General features: G+C 40.3%; 1 protein-coding gene across 1 annotated transcript in view; it reads left to right on the top strand.

The window, feature by feature from the left end:
* The window catches only part of RALB (RAS like proto-oncogene B), a gene marked incomplete at both ends in the record, with an annotated part of 30,854 nt that extends 8,294 nt beyond the window's left edge, over positions 1–22,560 (top strand). Inside the window, 3 exons of the mRNA XM_080689246.1 lie at positions 4,638–4,846; positions 18,683–18,860; positions 22,441–22,560. Of these exons, the coding sequence (XP_080545372.1) occupies positions 4,638–4,846; positions 18,683–18,860; positions 22,441–22,560 (507 nt within the window). The remainder of the gene's footprint in view (positions 1–4,637; positions 4,847–18,682; positions 18,861–22,440) is intronic.
* Between the last annotated feature and the right edge of the window lie 685 nt (positions 22,561–23,245).

The raw sequence follows: 23,245 nt of genomic DNA, 5'->3' as shown, positions 1-23,245 counted from the left end.
TTCAAATGTGGCCAGTGGCTAATATATTGGGCAGGTGAGTTCTAGAATCATAATTTGCATAGTCATTTGTAATGTGCTTACTAATAGTTTCTTGGATTTCTTTGTAATGTTACAGAGGCTGGGGAAAAGAGGATGAAGCAGATATTTAATATTAATGGAATATGTAGTATGCTTGGCTTCTTTCATTTAGCATCATGTTTTGAAAATTCATCCATGTTGTAGCATGTAATAGTCCTTCATTCCTTTTTTTTAAAATCTGAGATATGATTCATTCAAAACTTTTCCTCTTTAAAGTGTACAATTTAGTGGTTTCTAGAATATTCACAATGTTGTACCACCATAGCCACTAATTCTAGAACATTTTCATCACCCAAAAAGAAATGCTTTACCCATTAATAGTCATTTCCTCATCCCCATCTGCCAGCCTAGCCAACTACTTTCTGCTTTCTGTCCCTATAGATTGTTCTCCTCTGGATATTTCATATGAATAGGCTCATACAGGATGTGAGGCTTTTGTGTTTGGCTTCTTTTTTTTTTTTTTTTTTTTTTTGCGGGTCTGGGGATGGAGCCCAGGGGCATTCGACTTCCGAACTACACCCCCAGCCCTATTTTTGATTCTTTATTTTTATTTTGAAACAGGGTCTCATTGAGTTGCAAAGAGCCTCACTAAGTAGTAGCTGAGGCTGGCTTCGAACCGCAATGCTCCAGTCTCAGCCTCCCAAGTGCTGGGATTACAAGTGTGCACCACCACGCCCGGTTGTTTGGCTTCTTGATAAGGTTCATCCATGTTGTAGCATGAATAAGTATTTCATTACTTTTTATGGCTGAATAATATTTCCCTGTCTGGATAGGCCACTTTTTGTCTATCTTTTAATCAGTTGGTGGACATTTGGGTAGTTGCTGCTTTTGGGGCTCTGATGGTAAGTTGCTGTGAACATTTGTGTGCAGCTTGTTTTGTAGACCCATGTCCTAAGTGCTGAGTTATGTGGTCACCCTGTGCAGTGCCCTTTGAAGAACTGCCAGACTGACTTTCACAGCCGATATTCCATTTTGCACTCTCACAAGCAGTGTTTTTGAGTGTTCTAATTTCCATATTCTTGTCAACATTTGTTATTGTCCATCTTTGTTATTATAACCATCCTATGGGATTCAGTGCTATGTCATTGTGGTTTTGATTTGTATTTTCCTAATGATGAATGATGTTGGACATATTTTCATGCTTGTGTGTGGGTGGTACTGGGGATTAAACTCAGGGGCATTCTACGTCTGAGCTGCATCCCCAGCCCTGTTTTTATTTTGAACCAGGGTCTCATTAGATTGATGAGAGTCACTACTTGATGAGACACTCCTTGAACTTGTGATCCTGTTGTCTCAGCCTCCCAAGTACTAGGATTATAGATGTGCACCACCATGCCCAGCCAAGATTGATCTATTTAGATCCTCTGCTGCCTTACCCCCTTTTTTTGGGGGGTACTGGAGATGGAACTCAGGGGTATTCTACCTCCAAGCAACACTCCCAGTCCTATTTTTTTTCTTTATTTTGAAACTGGGTCTTACTGAGTTGCAAAGGCCCTCACTAAGTAGCTGAGGCTGTCCTCGACTCAAACCACGATTCTCCTGTCTCAGCCTCCAATGCTGGAATTACAAGCATGCACCACCATCTCCGGCTTCCCTTTACCTATTTTTAATTGTGTTATTTATCTTTTTATTGTTGAGTTTCTAGAGTTATTTATTTATTCTGAAAATAAGTCCTTTATTAGATATATGGTTTATAAATATCTCCCATTCTCTGAGTTTTCTTTTCACTTTTTTTTTTGGACTGGTTATTGCACCTAGGAGCATTCTACCTTCAAGCTATACCCTCAGTCCTAATTTTTATTCTTTATTTTGAAACAGGGTCTCACTAAGTTGAGGTCTCACTAAGTTACTCATTGAGTAGCTGAGGCTGGTAGTACGTGTCACCATGCCTGGCTCTTTATTTTCTTGAAAACATCCTTTGAAGTCTGAAAGTTTTTAGCTGGATGTGGTGGCCCATGCTTGTAATCCCAATGACTTGAGAGGCTGAGGCAGGAAGATCTAAGTTCAAGGCCAGCCTCTACAATTTAGACCTTGTCTCAAAATTAAAAAAATAAAACAACATCAAAACAAAACAAAACAAAAACCCAGAAAGGACTAGGGATATAGTTCAGTGATAGAGAATCCCTGGATTCAGTATTCAGTACTTAAAAGAGAAAAAATGTATAAAGCATGAAAGTTTTTAATTTTAGTGTAATCCAATTTAATGTTTGTGTGTGTGTGTGTGTGTGTGTGTGTGTGTGTGTGTGTGTGTGTATGAGTCTGGGGATAGAACCCAGGGGCATTAGACCTTCAAGCTATACCCCCTGCCCTATTTTTATTCTTTATTTTGAAACAGGGTCTCACTAAATTGCCAAGGACCTCACTGAGTCGCTAAGGCTGTTCGCGAACCGCAATCCTCCTGTCTCAGCCTCCCAAATGCTGGGATTATAAGTGTGCCACCATGCCCTGCTAATGTTTTCTTTATTACTTGTACTTTTGGTCACATCTAAGAATCCATTGCCAAATCCAAGGTCATGATGATTGCCATCTATGTTTTCTTCTAAGTGCTTATAGTTTTAGTTATATGTAAGTCTTTGGTGTATTTTGAGTTATTTTTTTGTATATGGTTTGAAGCAGGGTAAGGTCCCCTTGTGCCAGAACCATTTCTTTTTAAAAAGCACATTGCCTGCTGGGCATAGTGGTTCCCACTTGTAATCCCTCCTGAGATAGGAGGATCCCAGGTTCAAGACCAACCTCAGCAACTTACTGAGGCCCTCTGCACCTTTGTGAGACCCTTGTTTCAAAATAAAAAATAAAGTTTGTCTGGGAGTGTAACTTAGAAGTAGAATTCTCCTAGGTTAAATCCCTACTACTACAGGAAAAAAAAAGTGCCTTGTCAGTTTAGTGAGACCTTCCACAGCTTAGTGAGACCCTATTTCAAAATTAAAAATAAAGTAGGGCTGGGGTGTATCTCAGAGGTAGAATGCCCCTAGATTCAATCCCCACTGCCCCCATAATGTACATTGTCATTAGTTTAATTTTTCTGAATTTCCTGGTTTTAGCACCATTATGTATTTGATACATAAAAAATATAAAGAAAGTAGCTTTAAAATAATGACTTATTACTAAATAATACAACCACTGAGAAGTTTAACATTGCTTTGACATTCTTGTCCCTTTTTTTAAGGGATGCATTTTATCAAAATACTCTGTTGTAATGTCTCAAGAGTTAATTAATCTCTCTTTCTATATGTCTTCATTTCCAAATGAATATTCAGGTAGTATCATTTGCTTCAACTTTCCTGTCCATCAGCTTTCATTTTTTATTTGCTTGTCCTTTCAAAGTGTCTTTATGGCAGTATATACACATATAAAAATTACTTTTTGCTTTCTCTATTCTCCTTGTGCAAATGTTATATTGTTAGATTTTGAGTTTTCTACATACTTATGGCTGCATAGTATTCCATTATATGGAACCCTGTTGCTGGGCATTCAGGGGTTTTTTAATCTTCCACTGTACTCTGCCACATTGGACGACTTTGTTCATGTGCAGGCTTTCTGGAGCTTAGATTCCTTGGGGCAGAGGAATAAAGTGCTTGTCTCATTTTCTCAGATGCTGATATGTTCCTCCTCATAGGGACTGCCCTGTCTTCTACTCCTGCTAGCAATGTACAAGGGTGTCTTTTCCCCAAAGTACATTGTCTGACTTTGGGGGTTTTACCAGCTGGTAGGTGAAAAATAGTATCTCAGTGTAATTTTAATTTTCCTTTTTTTAACTAGTGAACATGAGAGCATCTTTTCATGTTCAGCATCGTGTGCATTTATTTTTTGGTGAATTTTCTAGATCCATTGTCTACTTACCATGTTGTATTTTTAAAACTCTTCCTGTTTCTATGAACTTTTTGTATATTAAAGGGATTCATTTTTTGTAATGTGGGTTTAAATATATTTTCCCTGTTTGTTATTTACTTTTATGGTGTGTTGTGCTGTGCCAGTTATTTTTTCTTATTTTTTATGTAGTCTAATTTATCAATTTTTTCTTACATGGCTTCTGGATTTTGAGTCATAGTTAAAAAGGCCTTCTCTACTTCAAGGTAATAAGAGGATTTCACCTGTGCTTTTTCTTAATCTTTGACCCATTTGGAATTTTATCATGTTGTATAGTTGTTTAAGTCTCTTGGTACCTCTTGCCAAATTACTTTTTAATGGTTTTTATATTTCTGTTAATTATGAATAAGAACTTCTCTTTCTTACCCTTTCTAATGCTGTATTATAATTTTATACTGTACTGACAATCCTATTGCCAAGCATTCTGTTATGTGCTTGGTTTTCTCATCTACAAAATGGGGATATATGCTCCTGTTATTTAAAGTCAAAATGAAAAATGATAGAACATAACTTTAATGAAGCAAAGTTTCATACAGTGTTATTTTATAGTGTCTTCCACATAGCATGATAATTATAATCACTCAGTGAATAGTTTGATAAGCAAAATACCTGTTATATCAAATTTTATTTGGGGGCAGCTTTTCTACTTCTTAAAATTTTGCCAGTTACTGACAGTGTTGTTTATTTCTCAGTTTGTAGAAGACTATGAACCTACCAAAGCTGACAGTTACAGAAAGAAAGTGGTTCTCGATGGAGAAGAAGTCCAGATCGACATTCTGGACACTGCTGGACAAGAGGACTATGCAGCCATTAGAGACAACTACTTCCGGAGTGGGGAAGGGTTTCTCCTGGTGTTCTCAATCACTGAGCACGAGTCCTTCACCGCAACTGCAGAATTCAGGTGTGTCTGAAGTGAGGAAGTCCAGGACCTTTCCTTTCCGCTCACATTTTAGACTGTGAAGGGATCTGGGGCTAGCACAACAATAGAGGTTGAATTCTTTCTAAAGAATTGTTGAGGGCTTTCTGAGTCTTAACACATTGTAATCTTTGGGCTTTCTGGGACACATTATCTTAAGACTCTTCTCTCTGGAAGAGGATGAGGCTCTTCCATATGCTCCAGCATATACTTCTGTTCTTGTAAACCCTAAGACACAGTGAGTGCATTATCTTTCTTAGTGATTTTTTTGTGTGTGTGTGAAACTGAAGATGAAACCCAGGGGCATTCTACCTCTGAGCTCTACCCTCAACCCTATTTATTTTTATTCTTTATTTTGAAACAGGGTCTCACTAAGTTGCAGGGCCCCACTAAGTAGTTGAGGCTGGCCACAAACCTGTGATCCTCCTGTCTCACAGGAGGATCACAAACCTGTGATCTCCTGTAATCCTCTGGGATTACAAGTATGCATCACCACGCCTGGTTTTCTCTTGAATATTTTTAATTTACTGAAAAATGACATGTGTTGATTTTGATGTTCATGAAACATTGGCAGACAGGGAATGATGTGAGTCATAGTGACTATTTTCTGCTATAGTGAGGACCTTTGGTGTAGTAGAAAGGAGGTAACTGGCCTGGTTTGAACGAGTCTTCTGTGCCACGCACCACTGTGACTGCAAGCAAGCTTACCAAGCATCAGAAATTCTGTTTTTTTTCCTTAAAATGAGCTTTTTGGTTGAGAAATGCAGTAAGATGACACATTAGACTATGAATTCCTTAGGGGCAGGGACCCTGCCCTTCATTGTGTCCCTGGCCCTCACTTTACAGGCACTAGATGCTTTCTGAGTGCATAGAACATTTAGTGTTATATTTATTTTTTAAATTTTTTATTGGTGCATTATATTCATATATCATATTGGGGTAAAAAACTTGTGCAGACATAAATGTACACATCACTGATTTAACCCCTACCCAATTCCCACCCCATTCCCTCCCCATCCCTCCTTCCCTTGCTTGGCTTAGTGGTTGACTTCGATATGTTTAAGACATTGTATGTTTTAGAGATTTTCCTTCTTCCCCCCTCCTTTCTCCTCCTTTAGGTTGTCTTGTTTGCTCCTCTATAGGATTTCCTTTTTCATCTAGAGTTCCTCTTATGACCCATTTGTCCCTAGCTCTCACATATTAGGGAAAGCATCTGACTTATTATTTTTTGTGACTGACTAATCTCACTTAGCATAATGTCCTCCAGTTCCATCCATTTCCCTGAAAATGATGTAATTGAGTTTTTTTTATGGCTGAGTAAAATTCCATTGTGTACATATCCCACAGTTTTGTAATCCATTCATCTCTTGATGGACATCTTGGCTGGTTCCATAGTTTGGCTATGGTGAATTGTGCAGCTATGAACATAGATGCACATGCATTAGTTTGGTAGTTTGGTTTCTTTTCTTTTGGGTAGATACCCAACAGTGGTATTGCTGGATCAAATGGTAGATTTGTTCCCATTCTTCTGAGGATTCTCTATACTGTTTTCCAAAGTGGTTGCACTAATTTGCAATCCCACCAACAATGTCTTAGAGTTTCCACTTCTCCACATCCTCGCCAGCATCTGTTGTTGTTTGTGTTTTGAATGATTGCCATTCTAGTTGGAGTTAGGTGAAATCTCAGGGTAGTTTTGATTTGCATCTCTGATTGCCAATGATGTTGAGCATTTTTTCATGCATTTATTGGCCATTTGAATTTCTTCTTTTGTGAAGTGTCTATTTAGTTCATTTGCCCATTTTGTTATTGGATGCTTTGTTTTCTTAGTGTTGAGTTTCTTGAGTTCTCTGTATATTCTAGATATTAATCCTCTAACAGAGGTGTAAGTGGCAAAAATCTTCTCCCATTCTGTTGTTTCTCGATTGAGGTTCTTGACAGTTTCCTTTGCTGAACAGAAGCTCTTCAGTTTCATGCAATCCCATGTATTGATTCTCCTTTTAATTTGTTGTGCCTTTGGGGTCTTGTGTTTATCTGTGACTATGTGTTGCAGTGTCGGATCTATGCCCTCTTCAAGGAGTTTCAAGGTCTCTGGTTTAATTTCCAAGTCTTTGATCCATCTTGAATTGACTCTTGTACAGGGTGAGAAAGTGGGATTAATTTCCAATTTTCTGCATATGGTTAACCAGTTTTTCCACACCATTTGTTGAAGAGTCCATCTTTTTTCCAGTGTATGTTTTTGGCCCCTTTGTCAAAAATCAATTTGCTGAAAGTGTGTGGACTTGTTTCTGGGTCTTCTCTTCTGCTCCATTGGTCTATGTATCTGTTTTTTTTGCCAGTACCATGCTGTTTTTATTACAGTGGTTTTGTAGTATAGTTTAAAAGTCAGGTATTGTGATTCTTTTTGCATGGTTTTTGTTGCTGAGAAATACTTTGGCTATTCTGGGCTTTTTGTTATTCCAGATAAATTTAAGGATTGATTTTTCTATGTCTGTGAGGAATGATCTTGGTAGTTTAATGGGCATCGTGTTAAATCTTTTGGGAGGACGGCCATTTTAATGATATTTATTCTGCCAATTCATGAACATGGAAGATCTTTCCACCTTCTAAGATTTTCTTTGATTTCTTTTTTCAATGTTTTATAATTTTCTTTGTAGAGATCTTTTACCTTCTTGTTTAAGTTTATTCCTAAGTATTTTATTTTATTGTGGGAAATCCTGAGTGGAAGTGTTTTCTGAATTTCTTTTTCAGTGGATTTATGGTTGGTGTACAGAAAAGCTTCTGATTTTTTAAGATTGATTTTGTATCCAGACACTTTGCTGAATTTGTCGATCAGTTCTATAAGACTTTTGGTTGAGTTTGTTGGATTTTCTAAATAGTATCATGTTGTCTGCAAATAGTGAAAGTTTGAGTTCTTCTTTTCCTATTTGTACTCCTTTGATTTCATTTTCTTGCCTTATTGCTCTGGCTAGAGTCTCTAGTACTATATTGAAGAGAAGTGGTGATAATGGACATCCTTGTCTCGTTACTGTTTTTAGGGGGAATTCTTGAAGATTTTCCCCATTTAATATGATGTTGGCGGTGGGCTTATTGTAGATTGCCTTAATAATATTGAAATATTTTCCTTCTATTCCAATTCTCTGCAGTGTTTTTTATCATAAATGGATGTTGAATTTTATCAAATGCTTTTTCAGCATCTATTGAAATGATCATGTGATTTTGTCTTTGATTCTGTTTAAATGGTGAATTATGGGTTGATTTTCATATGTTGAACCAGCCTTGCATCCCTGGGATGAACCCTACCTGGTCATGGTGTATGATTTTCTTGATGTGGTTTTAAATGCGTGTTGCTAGTATTTTGTTTAATAGTTTTGCATCCAAGTTCATCAGAGATATAGGCCTGTAGTTTTCCTTCCTTGACCTGTCTTTATTCGGTTTGGGTATTAGTGTGATGTTGGCTTCATAGAATGTATTTGGGAGAGTCCCGGTTTTTTCTATTTCATGAAATAGTTTGAGGAGTATTGGGGTTAGCTCTTCTATAAAGGTTTTATAGAATTCACTTGGGAAACCATCTGGTCCTGGGCTTTTCTTTGATGGTAAGCTCTTTATTGCTCTTTCAATCTCTTTGATTGTTATTGGTTGGTTTAAGTGTTCTCTATCTTCTTGACTCAGTTTAGGAAGGTTGTATTTATCTAGGAAGTTGTCAATTTCCTCCAGATTATCCATTTTGTTGGAGTATAGTTTTTCTCAGCACTTTCTGATAATCCTTTGGATTTCTTTTTATTTTTTTTAATTTAATTAATTAATTTATTTATTTTTTTATTGGTACACTGTATTCATACATCATAGTGGGATACAAACTTTTGTAGACATACATGCACACATCGCCCAGTCAGCCCCCACCCGATCCCCACACCATTCTCTCCCCATCCCTCTCTCCCATGCTTGGCTTAGTGGTTGACATCTAGTATTATAGCAGTTTATCCAAAATTAAAAATGATAATCTCACATAACAGTTTCATTTGTCTGATACCAAACTTTTGATGACTTAAAGATAACATTTCAATATTTCTTTTTACTTTCTTTCTTACCAGAGAATATTTTTTTTCTATTTTTTTAGGTGAAACTATCATATATTTATATATTTATTTTTCAGAAAAAAACTCTATCCTAATATAGAATATGGACTCTAGATATCCAAAACGATCTTGAAAAAGAACATAGCCAGAAGATATATATTTTCTGATTTCAAACCATATAAAGCTACAATAATTGAAACAGTGTAGTACTATTCTAAAGGTATACTATTATAAAGATATATAAACCATTGGAGTTAAATGAAAGCCTAGAGCTAAATTCTTCCCTATATTGTCAAGTTATTTTTGACAAGGTTTCCACGAACATTTGGTGGTAGAAATAATAATATTTTAACTAAATATTGTTGAAACATAATAATTACATGGAAAAGAATAAAATTGGACCCTTACCTAATCCCATATACAAATATTAACTCAAAATAGATAAAAAACCTAAATATAAATCTTAAGACTATAAACTTTTAGAAGAAAATCTGGGTCATAAAACCTCACAACATTGAAATTGGCAGTGATTTCTTGGATATGATTTCAATGGCACAGGCAACAGAAGAGGATACAAACTCCCTAAAAAATAAAAAAAAAAATATTGTATATCCAAAGACAATGTAAACAGAGTTGACAGTTACTAATAGAATGGGATAAAATATTTCCAAATGCTATATCTGAAGGTATATTAATATTCCAACTAGAAATCCTAAAAATTAACAACAATAAAGGCAAACAATACAATTTAGAGATAGGTAAAAGACTAACATAAGTAATGAATCTCCACAGATAACCAATCTTAGTTGTCTGTTGGATGGAAAATCTTGTTTCTCTGGTTCTGGTGAGTGTTACCTATTTCTTCTTTGTAGTTAATCTCTTTGAGTATTTTCTCTAGTGCTGGTTTTGAAGACAAAAATTCCTTCAGTTTCTGTTTATCATGGAAGCTTCTTATTTCTCCATCTAATTTGATAGAAAGTTTTGCTGGGTAGGAAATTTTTGGCTGGAAGTTGTTTTCTTTCAGAGTTTGGAATATGTTACTCCAAGCCCTTCTGGCTCTCATGACTTGGTTTGGGAAGTCTGGAGTGATTCTAATTGGTTTGCCTCTGAATGTCACTTGGCCCTTTGCTTTTGTTGCCTTTAAGATTCTCTGCTTGGCTTCCACATTGGTCATTTTGACAATTATGTGGCGTGGGGATCCTCTTCTCCAATCCTGTCTAAAGGGAGTTCTATAAGTTTCCTGGACCTGTGTATCAACCTCTTGCTCTATGTTTGGAAAATTTTCTGCTATTACTTCCTTGAAGAGATTGTTGATCCCTTTGGTTTCACTCTCTTTTCCCTCCTCTATTCCAATTATTCTTAGGTTAGCTCTCTTAAAATGGGCCCATATTTCTTCAATGTCAGATTCCTGCTGTCGGATATTTTTTTCTAGATTAGAAACTATGCGTTCATTTTTGGAATGATCATCTTCTAAGAGCGAGATTCTGTTCTCCATGTGGTCTAATCGGTTGTTTGTGCTTTGAATTGAGGCCTTTACTTCATTAATTGCATCCTTTATCTCTTTTTGGCTCTCTCTGAGTTCTTTTCGAAGCACCTCTATTATTTCTACAGTTATTTTCCTGATTTGATCTTCTAGAAATCTCTGAATTTCTGTTTTATCGGGTTCTGATGTTGTGGGGTTGTGGGCATTCATTGCTCCAGTGTTATTCCTCTTTCCCATGATTTCGGAAGTTTGTGCCTTCTCTGGGTTCTTCCCTTGGGTCACTATGACTTCACTTAAAGTGCTCTGGATCTCGAGTCAGTAGTATCTCAGACCCCACTACTCCTTTACTGGGTTTTATCACAGAGTCTCCGACCCAGAGAGTCGATAGAGGCTGCTTTAGACTGTGGGGGGTGCCAGGTTGCACATTCTCCTATGGTGTGATATCTCTGCCACCGCCCCTCCCCCACTGGGTCAAGACCCAGGGAGTACAGTACTGGGATTTCTCCTCTGTGGCCCGCACTTTGACTCACTGTTCTTGAGTACGCAGATGTAGCTGTACTGGATTCGGTGAATTCTCTGCTGCTGTCGCCAGTGGCAATATGGCGCCGCTGCTATGCCCTCGGCCGTGAGGCTGGCGTATTTCTTCTTGGTTTTGATTTCCACTCTGAATCCCTGCGGCGTGTGCTGAGCTCAGCCACTGGGAGCTGTAGATTTTACCTGCGGTGAGAAATCTTGCCTGGCTGTTCCGCAGTGGCTTACCTTGGCTTGCTGTAGCCGTCTGGTGAATTTGCCGCTGCCGCTGGCAGTTTGGCGCTGCTGCCGCGTCCTCGGGCGTGAGGCCGGTTATCTCCTCTGTGGCTCTTAGCTCTGTTCTCAGTCCGCTTTCTCTCTGGAGCCTGGTGATTTTTTGTTTCACTGGTGATGGTGTTTTCTGGCTATGAAAGGCGCTGATTTTGTGGTAATGGAGATTGGTTGTTAGCGGGGCTTTTAAGCCCCGCTTTTCTTGGTCGCCATCTTCCCGGAAGTCCAGCAATCCTCTGGATTTCTACAGTGTCAGTAGTAATGTCTCCTTTTTCATCTCTTATCTTCATAATTCGGGTTGATTCTCCCTTTTTTTAAAATTAGGTTGGCTACTGGTTTATCTATCTTGTTAATTTTTTCAAAAAACCAGCTTTTGGTTTTGTTGATTTTCTGTATGTTTTTTTTTTTTTTTTTTTTTGGTTGTACTGGGGTTCCTGGAAGCCCTTCTACCTCTGGTATACACTCCCACAGGCTACACTCCCAGACCTGTTTTTTAACATTTTTATGTGGAAACAGAGTCTCAAGCCAGCGAAGTTGGCTCCGAACCAGCACAATCCTCCTGTCTCTGCCTCCCAAGCACGGGGATTACAAGCGTGCGCCACCACACCTGGCTTCTGTATAGTTTTTTTTTATTCTCTAATTTTAATAATTTTCTGTCTTCTACTGGCTTTGGGGTTAGATTGTTCCTGCTTTTCAAGGGTTTTGAGGTATGTTGTTAGGTTATTTATTTGAAGATTTTCTGTTTTTTTTTTTTTTATGTGAGCACTCAGTGCTATAAATTTTCCTCTTAATACTGCCTTCAAAGTGTCCCAGAGATTTTAATATGTTGTATCTTTATTTTCATTTGTTTCTAGAAATTTCTTGATTTCACCTCTGACATCTCTATGACCCATTCTTCATTCAGAAGTGTGGTGTTCAGTCTCCACATGTTTATGTTGTTTCTCTGGGTCTTCTTATAGTTGATTTCTAGTTTCGTTCCATTATGGTCTGAAATGACACAGGGAAATATGTAACATTTTAAAAATTTGCTAGTGCTAATTTTGTGTCCTAGGATGTGATCTATTTTGGAGAAGGTTCCGTGTGCAGCTGAGAAAAATGTAAACTCCGCTGTTGTTGGGTGAAATATTCTATATGTGTCCAACAGGTCCATTTGATTAATTGTGTTCTTTAATTCTGAGGCATCTTTACTGACCCTTTGTCTGGAAGATCGGTCTAGTGTTGTGAGAGGTATGTTGAAGTCTCCCAGTATTATTGTATTGGGATTTATGTGTGACTTCATGTCACAAAGAGTTTGATTTATGAAAGTAGCTGTACCTATTTTGGGGGCATAGATGTTGATTATTGTTATCTCCTCTTGTTGGATTATTCCTTTTACTAGTAAAATATGACCTTCTTTGTCTCTTCTCATAAGTTTGGGTTTGAAATCCAACTAGTCTGATATCATAGTTGGTACTCCTGCTTGCCTTCGAGTTCTGTTAGCATGGATTACCTTGCTCCAGCCCTTTACCTTGAGTTTGTTTCTATCTTGACTTGTAAGGTGTGCTTCTTGTAAGTAGCAGATGGATGGATTCTGGTTTTTAATCCATTTTGCCACTTTTATGTCTTTTTATTGGTGAGTTGAAGCCATTTACATTCAGTGTGATTATTGAGAGATAATTTTTAATTCCTAACATGTTAAAATTTTATTTCTGTTTGAGATACTGTTTATTCTTCTTTGCTTAGTTGTCTGCTGGATGGGAAATCTTGTTTCTCTGGTTCTGGTGTGTATTACCTATTTCTTCTTTGTAGTTAATCTCTTTGAGTATTTTTTCTAGCGCTGGTTTTAAAGACATAAATTCCTTCAGTTTCTGTTTGTCATGGAAGCTTCTTATTTCCCCGTCTAATTTGATAGATAGTTTTGCTGTGTAGGAAATTTTTGGCTAGAAGTTGTTTTCTTTCAGAGTTTGGAATATGTTACTCCAAGCCCTTCTGGCTCTCATGACTTGGTTTGGGAAGTCTGGAGTGATTCTAATTGGTTTGCCTCTGAATGTCACTTGGCCCTTTGTTTTTTTTGCCTTTAAGATTCTCTGCTTGGCTTCCGCATTGGTCATTTTGACAATTATGTGGAGTGGGGAACCTCTTCTCTGATCCTGTCTAAAGGGAGTTCTAGAAGTTTCCTGGACCTGTGTATCGACCTCTTGCTCTATGTTTGGAAAATTTTCTGCTATTACTTCCTTGAAGAGATTATTGATCCCTTTGGTTTCACCTTCTTTTCCCTCCTCTATCCCAATTATTCTTAGGTTAGATCTCTTAAAATGGGCCCATATTTCTTCAAAGTCAGATTCCTTTTTTTTTTCTGGATTTTTCCTGGATTTTTTTTCCCCTGAATTATACTGTGTGTTCACTTTTGGAGTTATCATCTTCTAGGAGCGAGATTCTATTCTCCATGTGGTCTGATCGTTTATACTTTGAATTGAGGCATTTACTTCAATGATTGCATCCTTTATCTCTTTTAGACTCTCTCTGAATTCTTTTCGAAGGTCCTGTATTATTTCTACAGTTATATTCCTGATTTGATCTTCTCGAGATCTCTGAATTTCTGTATTATCAGGTTCTGATGTTGTGGGCTTGTGGGCATTCATTGCTCCATTGTTATTCCTCTTTCCCATGATTTCGGAAGTTTGTGCCTACTCTGACTTCTTCCCTGAGTCACTACAACTTCACTTAAGGTGCTCTGGATCTCAAATCTGTGCTAATCTCAGTCACCACTACTCCTTTACTGGGTTGTATCACAAAGTCTTAGACCCAGGGATTCAATCAAGGCTGCTTGAGACCATGGGGGTGCCAGGCTTTCCATTCTCCCACGGAGAGCTGTGACTAGGGTGTGATATCTCTGCCAACGCCATTCCCCCACTGTGTTGGACTGCAAAATCTCAGACCCAGGGAGACTATCAAAGCTGCGGAAGTCCCTGGGGGTGCAGTACTAGGATTTCTCCTCTAAGGGCTGCAGTTTGACTCATAGTTTTTGAGTGAGCTGATCTGTAACTGTTGCGGACTCGGTGAACTTGCTGCTGCCTCCTGGCAGTAGGGCGGCCCTGCCACGTCCCTGGCCGTGAGGCTGACGTATTACTTCCCTGGTTTTGATCTCCGCTCTGCTTCCCTGGAGGGCATGCTGAGCCTGGCCCTTGGGAGCTTTAGACACTCCTTGCACCGAAAAAACTGCTGAATCCTGGCTGTTCTGCAGCTGATCACCTCAGCTCCTTGTCCATCTCTCCTCTCTGGAGCCTGGTGGGTTGTTGAGTGCGCTGATCTGGAGTTGTCCAGTGAACTTGCTGTTGCCACCGGCAGTATGGTGCTACTGTTGCACCCTTGGCTGTGAAGCTGGCGTATCTCCTCTCTGGTTTTGAGCTCCATTCTGAGTCCCTCTCCTCTCTGGAGCCTGGTGCTGCGAGGGAAGATGGTGCCAGCGGGGCTCTCCCACAGCAATTCGGGCTGGTTTCTTTTCTGGTGTCTGGTTGTTCTTCTAGCCTTCTTTTTCTCTGTCCCTTGTATTTAGTTTTTATTTCTCTGCTGATGGTGTTTTCTGGCTATGAAAAGCGCTGATTTTGTGGTAAGAGAGATCGATTGTTAGTGGGACTCATAAATGCTGCTTTTATCTGTCGCCATCTTCCTGGAAGTCTTGGGGTTTTTGTTGTTGTTGTTGTTGTTGTTGTTGTTGTTGTTGTTGTTGTTGTTGTTGTTTGGTGGTACTGAGGGTGGAACCCAGGGGCTTTTCTACCTCTGGGCTATACTCTCAGACCTATTTTTTGTATTTTATTTGGAAACAGGGTCTCACTAAGTTACCGAGAGTCTCACCAAGTAGCTGAGGCTGGCTTTGAACCTGTACAATCCTCCTATCTCAGCCTCCCAATGCGGGGATTACAAGCATGCGCCACCATGCCCAGCTCTGTTATGTTTATTTTGAAATTTGGTAGTTGAAAAACCTTAAATCCATTTTGTTATAAGGAAAGAGCCTTTGGGCATTTTTTTCTTGAAAAAAAATATTGAACTGAGGGGTATTCTACCTCTGAATCATACTCCCAGCCCTATTTTATTTTGAAACAGAGTCTAAGTTTCTGAGGCTGACCTGGGACCTGCAAGCCTTCTTTCTCGACCTCCCAAGTACTTGGATTACAGACACCCACTATTGTGCCTTGGCTAGCCTTTGGGCATAATTTTATCTTCTACAACTTTCTCTTTACCACATACTCTTATAAAGTTGCATATTTTCATCTGTTTTTCCTGTAAACATCTGTGTTTAGAGTGCTTTCTGTTGCTGTCACACAGTACCTGAGATAAACAACTTAAAGGGGGAGAGTTCTGTCAGAGCTCACAGTTTCAGTGTCCCACTCCATGGTTACTTGGCTCTGCTTTTTTAGGCCTGTGGTAAGGCAGCACATCATGGAAGGGGTGGCCCATGGAGCAGTTCGTGTCATGGCAGCTGGAAACAAAGAGAGGAAAAGGCTGAAGTCCCAGTACCCCTTCAGGGGCAGCTGCCAGTGGCCCAACTTCCTCCCACTAGGCCCCACCTCCTAGAAGTCCTCCCACCTCCCAGTCTAGGGACCAAGCCTCCAGCACATGGGCCTGTGAGCAACACTTAAGATCCAAGTCATAACCATATCCAGGGGACATCTTAAGAACTGAAACTAGAGTCTAATGGGGAAAAAAAACTAAACAAAAATCAGGAATTTTTTTATTCTTTAGCAAGTTCTGGTCAGAAAGTAAGGTGATCGGCCCAAGGTGAAATGAAGATGCTAAATATCCCCCCAGGGTCTGGAAGGAAGCATCAGTGAGCCAGGGAGGAGGCGAGGGCTTAACCCAGATATGCACGGAGAGAATCTAAGTTAAGAAGGAGGGCCTCCATTGGTACACTCATGCTCTGAAACTGGAGTGTGTATAGTGGTGACTGGTTGGAGACTAGACCGTGATGAGAAGGCATATTGATCTTTAGACTTCTCCACATACTGGAGATATCGATGCTGAGTGTAGCATTTGCCTCCTCATTACCCTGTTTGGATGCTGTTCTTGAGGGTGGAACAGGACAGATCTTGTACTGCCTTGTTTTCTCCCTATCCTGACATTTTTCTCATTGCTCTGTGCCTCACCATGAAGGGAAGGGCTTCAGGTTAGCAGCAGAGCTACTTCCAGAGGACAGAGGATCCCCTTGTTCATAGTGTTCATGTGTTTTCACAGAGTTGGAGCGAGTCCCACCTCATCTTAGAACAGGATTTGGGGAGAAGTGTCCTTAGTAGAAAAATGATAGATGAGCCCCTCCTCCCCAACAGGAAAAAAAAAAAAAAGTCCTCTGCCTTGACCTGTGGTCCTTGAAAGGCAAATCTCAGCTGCCTTGTCTTTGGAAACAGAAGATTGGAGGTAGATTTTCTGACCCTGTGGCAAAGCTGAGTCACTTTATGCCTGTGAGCAGTTTTTTGTTTGTTTGTTTGTTTTTGTGGTACTGGGGTTCCTCGAAGCCCTTCTACCTCCGGGCTACACTCCCAGACCTATTTTATATTTTTATTTGAAAATAGGGTCTCTTAAGCCACAGCAGCTGGCTTCGAACCTGCATGATCCTCCTGTCTCTGCCTCCCAAGCACAGGGATGACAAGTGTGCGCCACCACGCCCGGCTTGCCTGTGAGCAGTTTTAAACCACAGCATTTCTGTGTTTATCTTCCAAATGGAAGTGCACCAACATGAAATGAAACATTAGTGTACTCTATCTAGAAACTTTTCCTGAATAATCTTCCATGAGCTAAGGGAGAGAGGCTTATAAGAAACCACAACTTTGTACTCTCATTTTTTGAGCAGTATGTTTATCAATGAGGTAGTCATATGTTCCTGCAAAATTCCTGAACTGGAACGCTATATATTTTTACCATTTGCAGTTTATATCAGTTACATAACGTCTAAATTTGTCATGCTCTTTCACTCTTATTCAGATGTAGGGTATAACAAAGTTACTCAGGAGTAATTTTCAAGCATCTACTTCTTTTTCATTTGTCTTAAAATATTTGATATCTGGTATTTAAATTGACTATATTGAATTTTTTTTTTTTTTTTGCGGGTCTGGTGATGGAACCCAGGGGCGTTCGACCTACGAGCTACACCCCCTGCCCTATTTTTTATTCTTTATTTTGAAACCGGGTCTCACTGAGTTGCAGAGGGCCGCATTAAGTAGCTCCAGTCTCAGCCCCCCGAATGCTAGGATTACAAGCATGCTCCACCACGCCCAACTAATATTTGGTTTTGATTAGTACTTTTAGATAGCTGATTATTTTTAGTAGAATGATATTAATGCACTACAGATGTTGTTTTTGGAGAAGACATATTTGAAGTACTTTTCCATAGGCCTTAGAGTACTTTTTTTTTCACTTTAAAATGGGAAAATAATGTGCATTGGAATATGATTATTGCCTAACAAAGCTGTCCCCACTCTGCTGCCTGAAACATTGACTGTGCCTAAGTGGGAACTGTGGGTGGAGTGAGTAGAGTTACATTGCATCTGCGGGTTCCACATCCTCAGATGGAAAATATAGTTGGGCTTCTGACAGTTGCATCTGTACTGAACATATACACACTTTTTCCTTAATACTATTCCCTAAACAATACTGAATATCTGTTTAGCATTTGCAGTGTTTTGGGTATAAGTAATCTAGAGGTGATTTAAAGTGTACAGGAGGATTACTTTGGTTTTATGCAAATACTAGGCCATTTGGTAAAAGACACTAGGGCATTCGAGGGCTTTGGTGTCCTCGGAGTGTCCTGGGACCAGTTCCTTTCAGATACTGAGGAGTAACTGTGCACACATACAGACGTAATCAGGGCAGAGACATTTCACAACCAGAACTTACTACTTGAGATCCCCCTGGATGTTTCTATTCTATTCTACTTTACAAACAATGAAACTTCTGGTTGTTACCTCCTAAATTGATTTCAGGATCCACTAAAAGACTGCTACCTTCCATATGGAGAAGACGAGATTTCATAGCTTTTATAGTAATGAATCATACATTAGTTCCCCCTAGAGGAATTATTATGCCTTTGGTGAGGCACTTCTTTTTAGCCTGTTTTTATCCCAGGGATTCATAAGTTTGTTCGTTCATTCGATCATTCGTTCATTCCTTCTTCCCTTCCTTTCATGTGTTTATAAACAAAAATTGAGGATCCTGTTGGAATGCAGAATTCTGAGCTCCTATCCAGACTAACAACCAGCCTTGGAAACACTTGCCTCATTAGTGGCCGCCTCATCAGTGTTTCTTTGGAACCTGCGCGATCCTCCTGTCTCTGTCTCCCAAGTGCGGGGATTACAAGCGTGCGCCACCACGCCCGGCTGGAGCATTCTTTAAATGGAACAATTTCTTCTGCCTTAGGAAAGCCTTTTGAGATGGTTGATGAAACTCAGTCCTTACTCTAGCTTAGCTTCCTTGTTTTTGATGTAACACCAGGGAACAGATCCTCCGTGTTAAGGCTGAAGAAGATAAAATTCCATTGCTTGTTGTGGGAAACAAGTCTGACTTGGAGGAACGAAGGCAGGTGCCCATTGAGGAGGCCAGGAGTAAAGCAGAAGAGTGGGGCGTACAGTACGTGGAGACCTCGGCCAAAACACGGGCCAACGTGGACAAGGTAGGCCCGGGCCTTGGGTGGTTCTTAGAGATTGGGACTCAGCAGAATTGAGACATGAGGCACTTTGGTCATGAGGAAACCATTATGGAGCTGGCCAAGGACTCTGGTTGCTCCCCCTGTTTATGCCACTATAGTGAGAAGTGCAGGGGTGGGCTTGGCCCTGTGTTTCAAGCAGCCCACAGGGACCTTTCCCTTTGTTGTGAGGACTCATTTGAGGATGTTCAGTGTTAGGGAAGGCTCTGAGAGTCTGGCAGGATGTGGCTCTTGGTTTGTAGAGGAGACTGGAAGGTGGACAACAGTCATTTCCCCGCACTCTCTTCTCCACAGCCCTCAAAAGCAGGGCCAGCTGTGGCAGGCTGCCATCTTACACTGCCTTGAAAGAAATACGACATTTCTTCATTTATGCTCCTGTTGCGTTACCAATTTACTCTTTTTGTCTTACCATCCACCCACAGAGCTAATGTTTGTTTTGCCATTATAGTTTAGTCTCTCAGTAGTCTATGTGATCAAGAATCAAGTCCCTGGAATCTCTCTTTTCTATCTCTCTTTTTCAGTCTTGGGCTGGAACTTAGGAAATTATACCTCTGAGCAATACCACTGGGCCTGTTTTACTTTTTATTTTGAAACAGGTTCTTTCTAATTTGCTGAGGGCCTCACTAAATTGCTGAGGCTGGCTTTGAACCTGTCTTAGTCTCCTAATTACTGGGATTCAGGTGTATACTACCATGCTCACCCCTGTTTTTAATTAATTAATTTTTATTTATTTACTGTAATACTGAAGGGGAAACCCAGGGGCATTCTTCCTCTGAGCTATACCCACAGCCCTATTTTCATTTTTTTAATTTGGAAATAGGGTCTTATAAAGTTGCTAGGGCCTCACTGAGATTGGACCTGCAATCCTCTTGTCTCAGCCTCCGACATACTGGGATTACAAGTGTCTGCCACCACATCCAGCTATATTTTGTGGATTTTTTGGGGTGTTTTTTTTTTTTTTTTTGGTACTGGGGTTGGAACTCAGGGGACTTATACCTCTAGGCTACACTCCCAGACCTATTTTTTATATATTTGGAGACAGGGTCTCTTAAATCAGCTTAAACTGGCCGCAAGCCCGCGCGATCCTCCTGTCTCCGCCTCCCAAGTGCTGAAATCACAGGTGTGCGACAGTATGCCTGGCTTCTCCTTTAGCTTTCTGACCAATGCCAGCATACTTCTCGTTTGTTTCCTGAAGCAAATGAAGCAGTGGCCATGACAACAATGAATGTCGACAATCTGAAAATTCACTCACCAGGGATTGCTACTGTTGGGCTTTTTCTTTTTTCTTCTTTTAAATGCAGGTTCAAGGCTGCTGCCACATAGCTAAAATAAGCCAGCCTAAAGCCGAGGCTTTCCCTTCTGCCTTTCCTCAGTTCCCACTTCTCAACCCTCCACTTGTAAGATCTAAGCATGTGCCACTCGGGCTCTGGCAGCCTGGTTACACAGTAGCATCTGAATCTTCCACATCTCTTCTGCTTCTCTTCTCTTGGGAAAAACAATTCCCCTTTGCTTCTTACCTGATGGGAAGAAATTTTCAACTAGGCTTTACTGTAGCTTGAAGTAATGCTGGAGTATCATTGGAATTTGGGATGATGCCCTCAGAGGGCCTCACTCTGGGAGACTGAGGCAGTACCTACAGGCCTGCAGTGTGGCCTCCATGGCTGGGGCTGTTGTATGCAGTATGTTCAGTTGTCAGCTGTCTCCTCTCTATTGATTCTTATGCTACTCTTTCTATCAGATTATTCAGTAGTTTAAGGAAACACATGAAATACCCACATCTGTGTTTTGTTTTGTTTTTTTCTTTAAAAAAATCAGGAAGACTTTCTTAGCCTGAAACTGCTGATGTGTGCTTTTCATGTGTCAGAGTAGCGGGGGTGAGGATGGCTGTCACAGTCGTCATCTCCCTGTCCCTTGTTGGACAAGCTGGACCTGCAAAGCAGGAACCAGCAGGAACTTATGACTGACAGCATTGTTTTAACTGGTAAACACTTTGCACGAAAGAAGGTTGTTGATAAGATCAGCCTTGTCATCATTTTAGACTGGACGCTCTCCATGTCCCTCCTCCGGCGACAGGAAAGACCTGTGCTGGGTGCAGAGTGCCTGTAATCCCAGTACTTGGGAGACTGAGACAGGAGGATTGTAGGTTCATGGCTTGCAACTTAGTAAGGCCCTCAGCAACCTATCAAGATCATTTTGGAAAATAAAAATAAAAATGAAATAGGGCCAAGAAGTATAACTCAGAGGTAAAACTTCCCTGGGTTCAATCTCTAGCACCAAAAAAAAGAAAAAAAAAAAAAAAGAAAAGAAAAATGTGTGACATCAAGAACTTCTCACTGATGGTTTTTGGAGCCATGTGGCTTCCTGAGAGTCTGTTAAAAAAAAAAGGGGGGGTGCTTAAGCAGGGCGTGGTGGTGCACGCTTGTAATCCCCACGCTTGTAATCCCCTCGCTTGGGAGGTGGAGACAGGAGGATCACGCTGGTTCGAAGCCAGCCACGTTCGCTTAAGAGACCCTGTTTCCAAATAAAAATATGAAATGGATCTGGGAGTGTAGCCCAGAGGTAGAAGGGTTTCCAAGAACCCCAGGACTGCCAAAAAAAGGGGGGGGTGCTTAAGTCAGTGTGATTCAGCTTGTGGAGTCCCACATTCGAGAAAATGATCTTGTTTTTTTCCCCCAAGAAGCTCCATGTATGGAATTGAAGTCTGCTTGGGTCTGATCTCTCCTTGGGCAAGATTGCTGGTGACAGAGGACAAAACCCAAACTCCTATAACAAATGATAGTCCCTACCTAAATGATACCCTGACATTAAAGGCCTAGTCCCACCAGTTCTTCATAAAGTTCCTCTCAGCTCACATCAGCTGAGAGGAGTCCAGTGTCCACAGGAGGCATATTATAGAGACCTCTTGCACCCTTCCTCTCCTAGTCCCTGCTGCAGGCCACTTGCCTGCTCTCCTCATCCCACACCCTCCCAGGTCTGCTCTGTGGTGTCATGCTGGGAACGCTGTCTTGCAGAGTGGCCGACAGCCAGGGTAGCTCCTTGCCAGGATTGAATGAGATGTGGGTTGCTTGATACAGCACCCACTTATAGGTACTCAGATCACTGTTGCCTTTACTGGTTGTTGAAAATGCTAGAAAATTCAATGCCTGCTGTTACTTTCAATATTTGTAAATTTTACTGACAGTTTTAGATTTATTGTCTGCAGAACACTATCTTTCATGATTATCTAATGAAAGATTTTGTCCTATGAAGATTAGCTGTTGAATGGTCATAGTAACTTAGCGATTCTGTCCTTAGCATAGCCAGGTGTTATAAATATCTCTAGCAAGAGCAGAGATACTCGTATTGCAGGATAAGAATGTTTTTGAGGTTAATTATCCTTATTTTCTCTAGACACTTTGTTTTTGACAGCATGTGGTTTATAAAAATAAGATTGGAAACTTATGCTGTAAAAATACATAACTGCCTGTCCTGTTAGACAAGCTATTTCATCAAGTCACTAAATAGCTCTTTCCTCCCTGTTCTTTTCATTCTTTTGCCTCACTCCCAGGTGTTCTTTGATCTAATGAGAGAAATCAGAGCAAAGAAAATGTCAGAAAACAAAGACAAGAATGGCAAGAAAAGCAGCAAGAACAAGAAAAGTTTTAAAGAAAGGTGCTGCTTACTGTGACGGCCAAGGCTGCAGGTGGTGGCTGAAACTGTTGTCTTCAGGGATTTGGGCTGGGTGGACAAGCAGAAGCCACAGTCGTCTTGTGGCCGTGTTTCCCATTCTCCTGCCTTGTCAACCTGTACTCTTCAAATGGGGGGAAATATCCATGAATTCATGGCTGGCAGAAGAAGTAAGCCCTTGTCCAGGCAGCAGAACGGCTACCTTGTCGGGAGCTTTGGACTTTCCATCCTCCTTCCCTCCGCCCCTCCCTCGCTTCTGAAAGCTTAACTAGGTAGGAAATAGTCAAGTGCTCATTAAAAAGAGTATTGCCATAGCATCTTATTTTCCCTCTAGTTCTATAACATTACCAACTTTTGTTTTGAAATAATGTCTTATTTTATTAGGTTTTGTAAGATGGGCAGAGGTAAGAGCCCCTGCCCCACCCCCTATCAATATCACATTAAATACCCAGAAAAATCCATTATGCTTTGAAGAAACTTAAAAGAATCCCAAGATTTTTTAGATATGTTTCTTGGTGATGCCCCATGGATCTAAAGCATGGTTAGAAAAATGAACTCAAATTGTGCCAAATAGGTCAATATCAAGTTCATAAATCACCCTCACAGATGAAAAGTTGAAGTTGTAGGTTGTTTTCTTCATATTTAAGAATTTGCCGATTATGGTCTGCACTGGCTGCTTTCCTCTA

Source organism: Muscardinus avellanarius (assembly GCF_963383645.1).
Source record: "Muscardinus avellanarius genome assembly, chromosome: 2".
Taxonomy (NCBI): domain Eukaryota; kingdom Metazoa; phylum Chordata; class Mammalia; order Rodentia; family Gliridae; genus Muscardinus; species Muscardinus avellanarius.
Note: the sequence above shows the minus strand (reverse complement) of the source record. Positions and strands in the feature narration are given on the sequence as shown.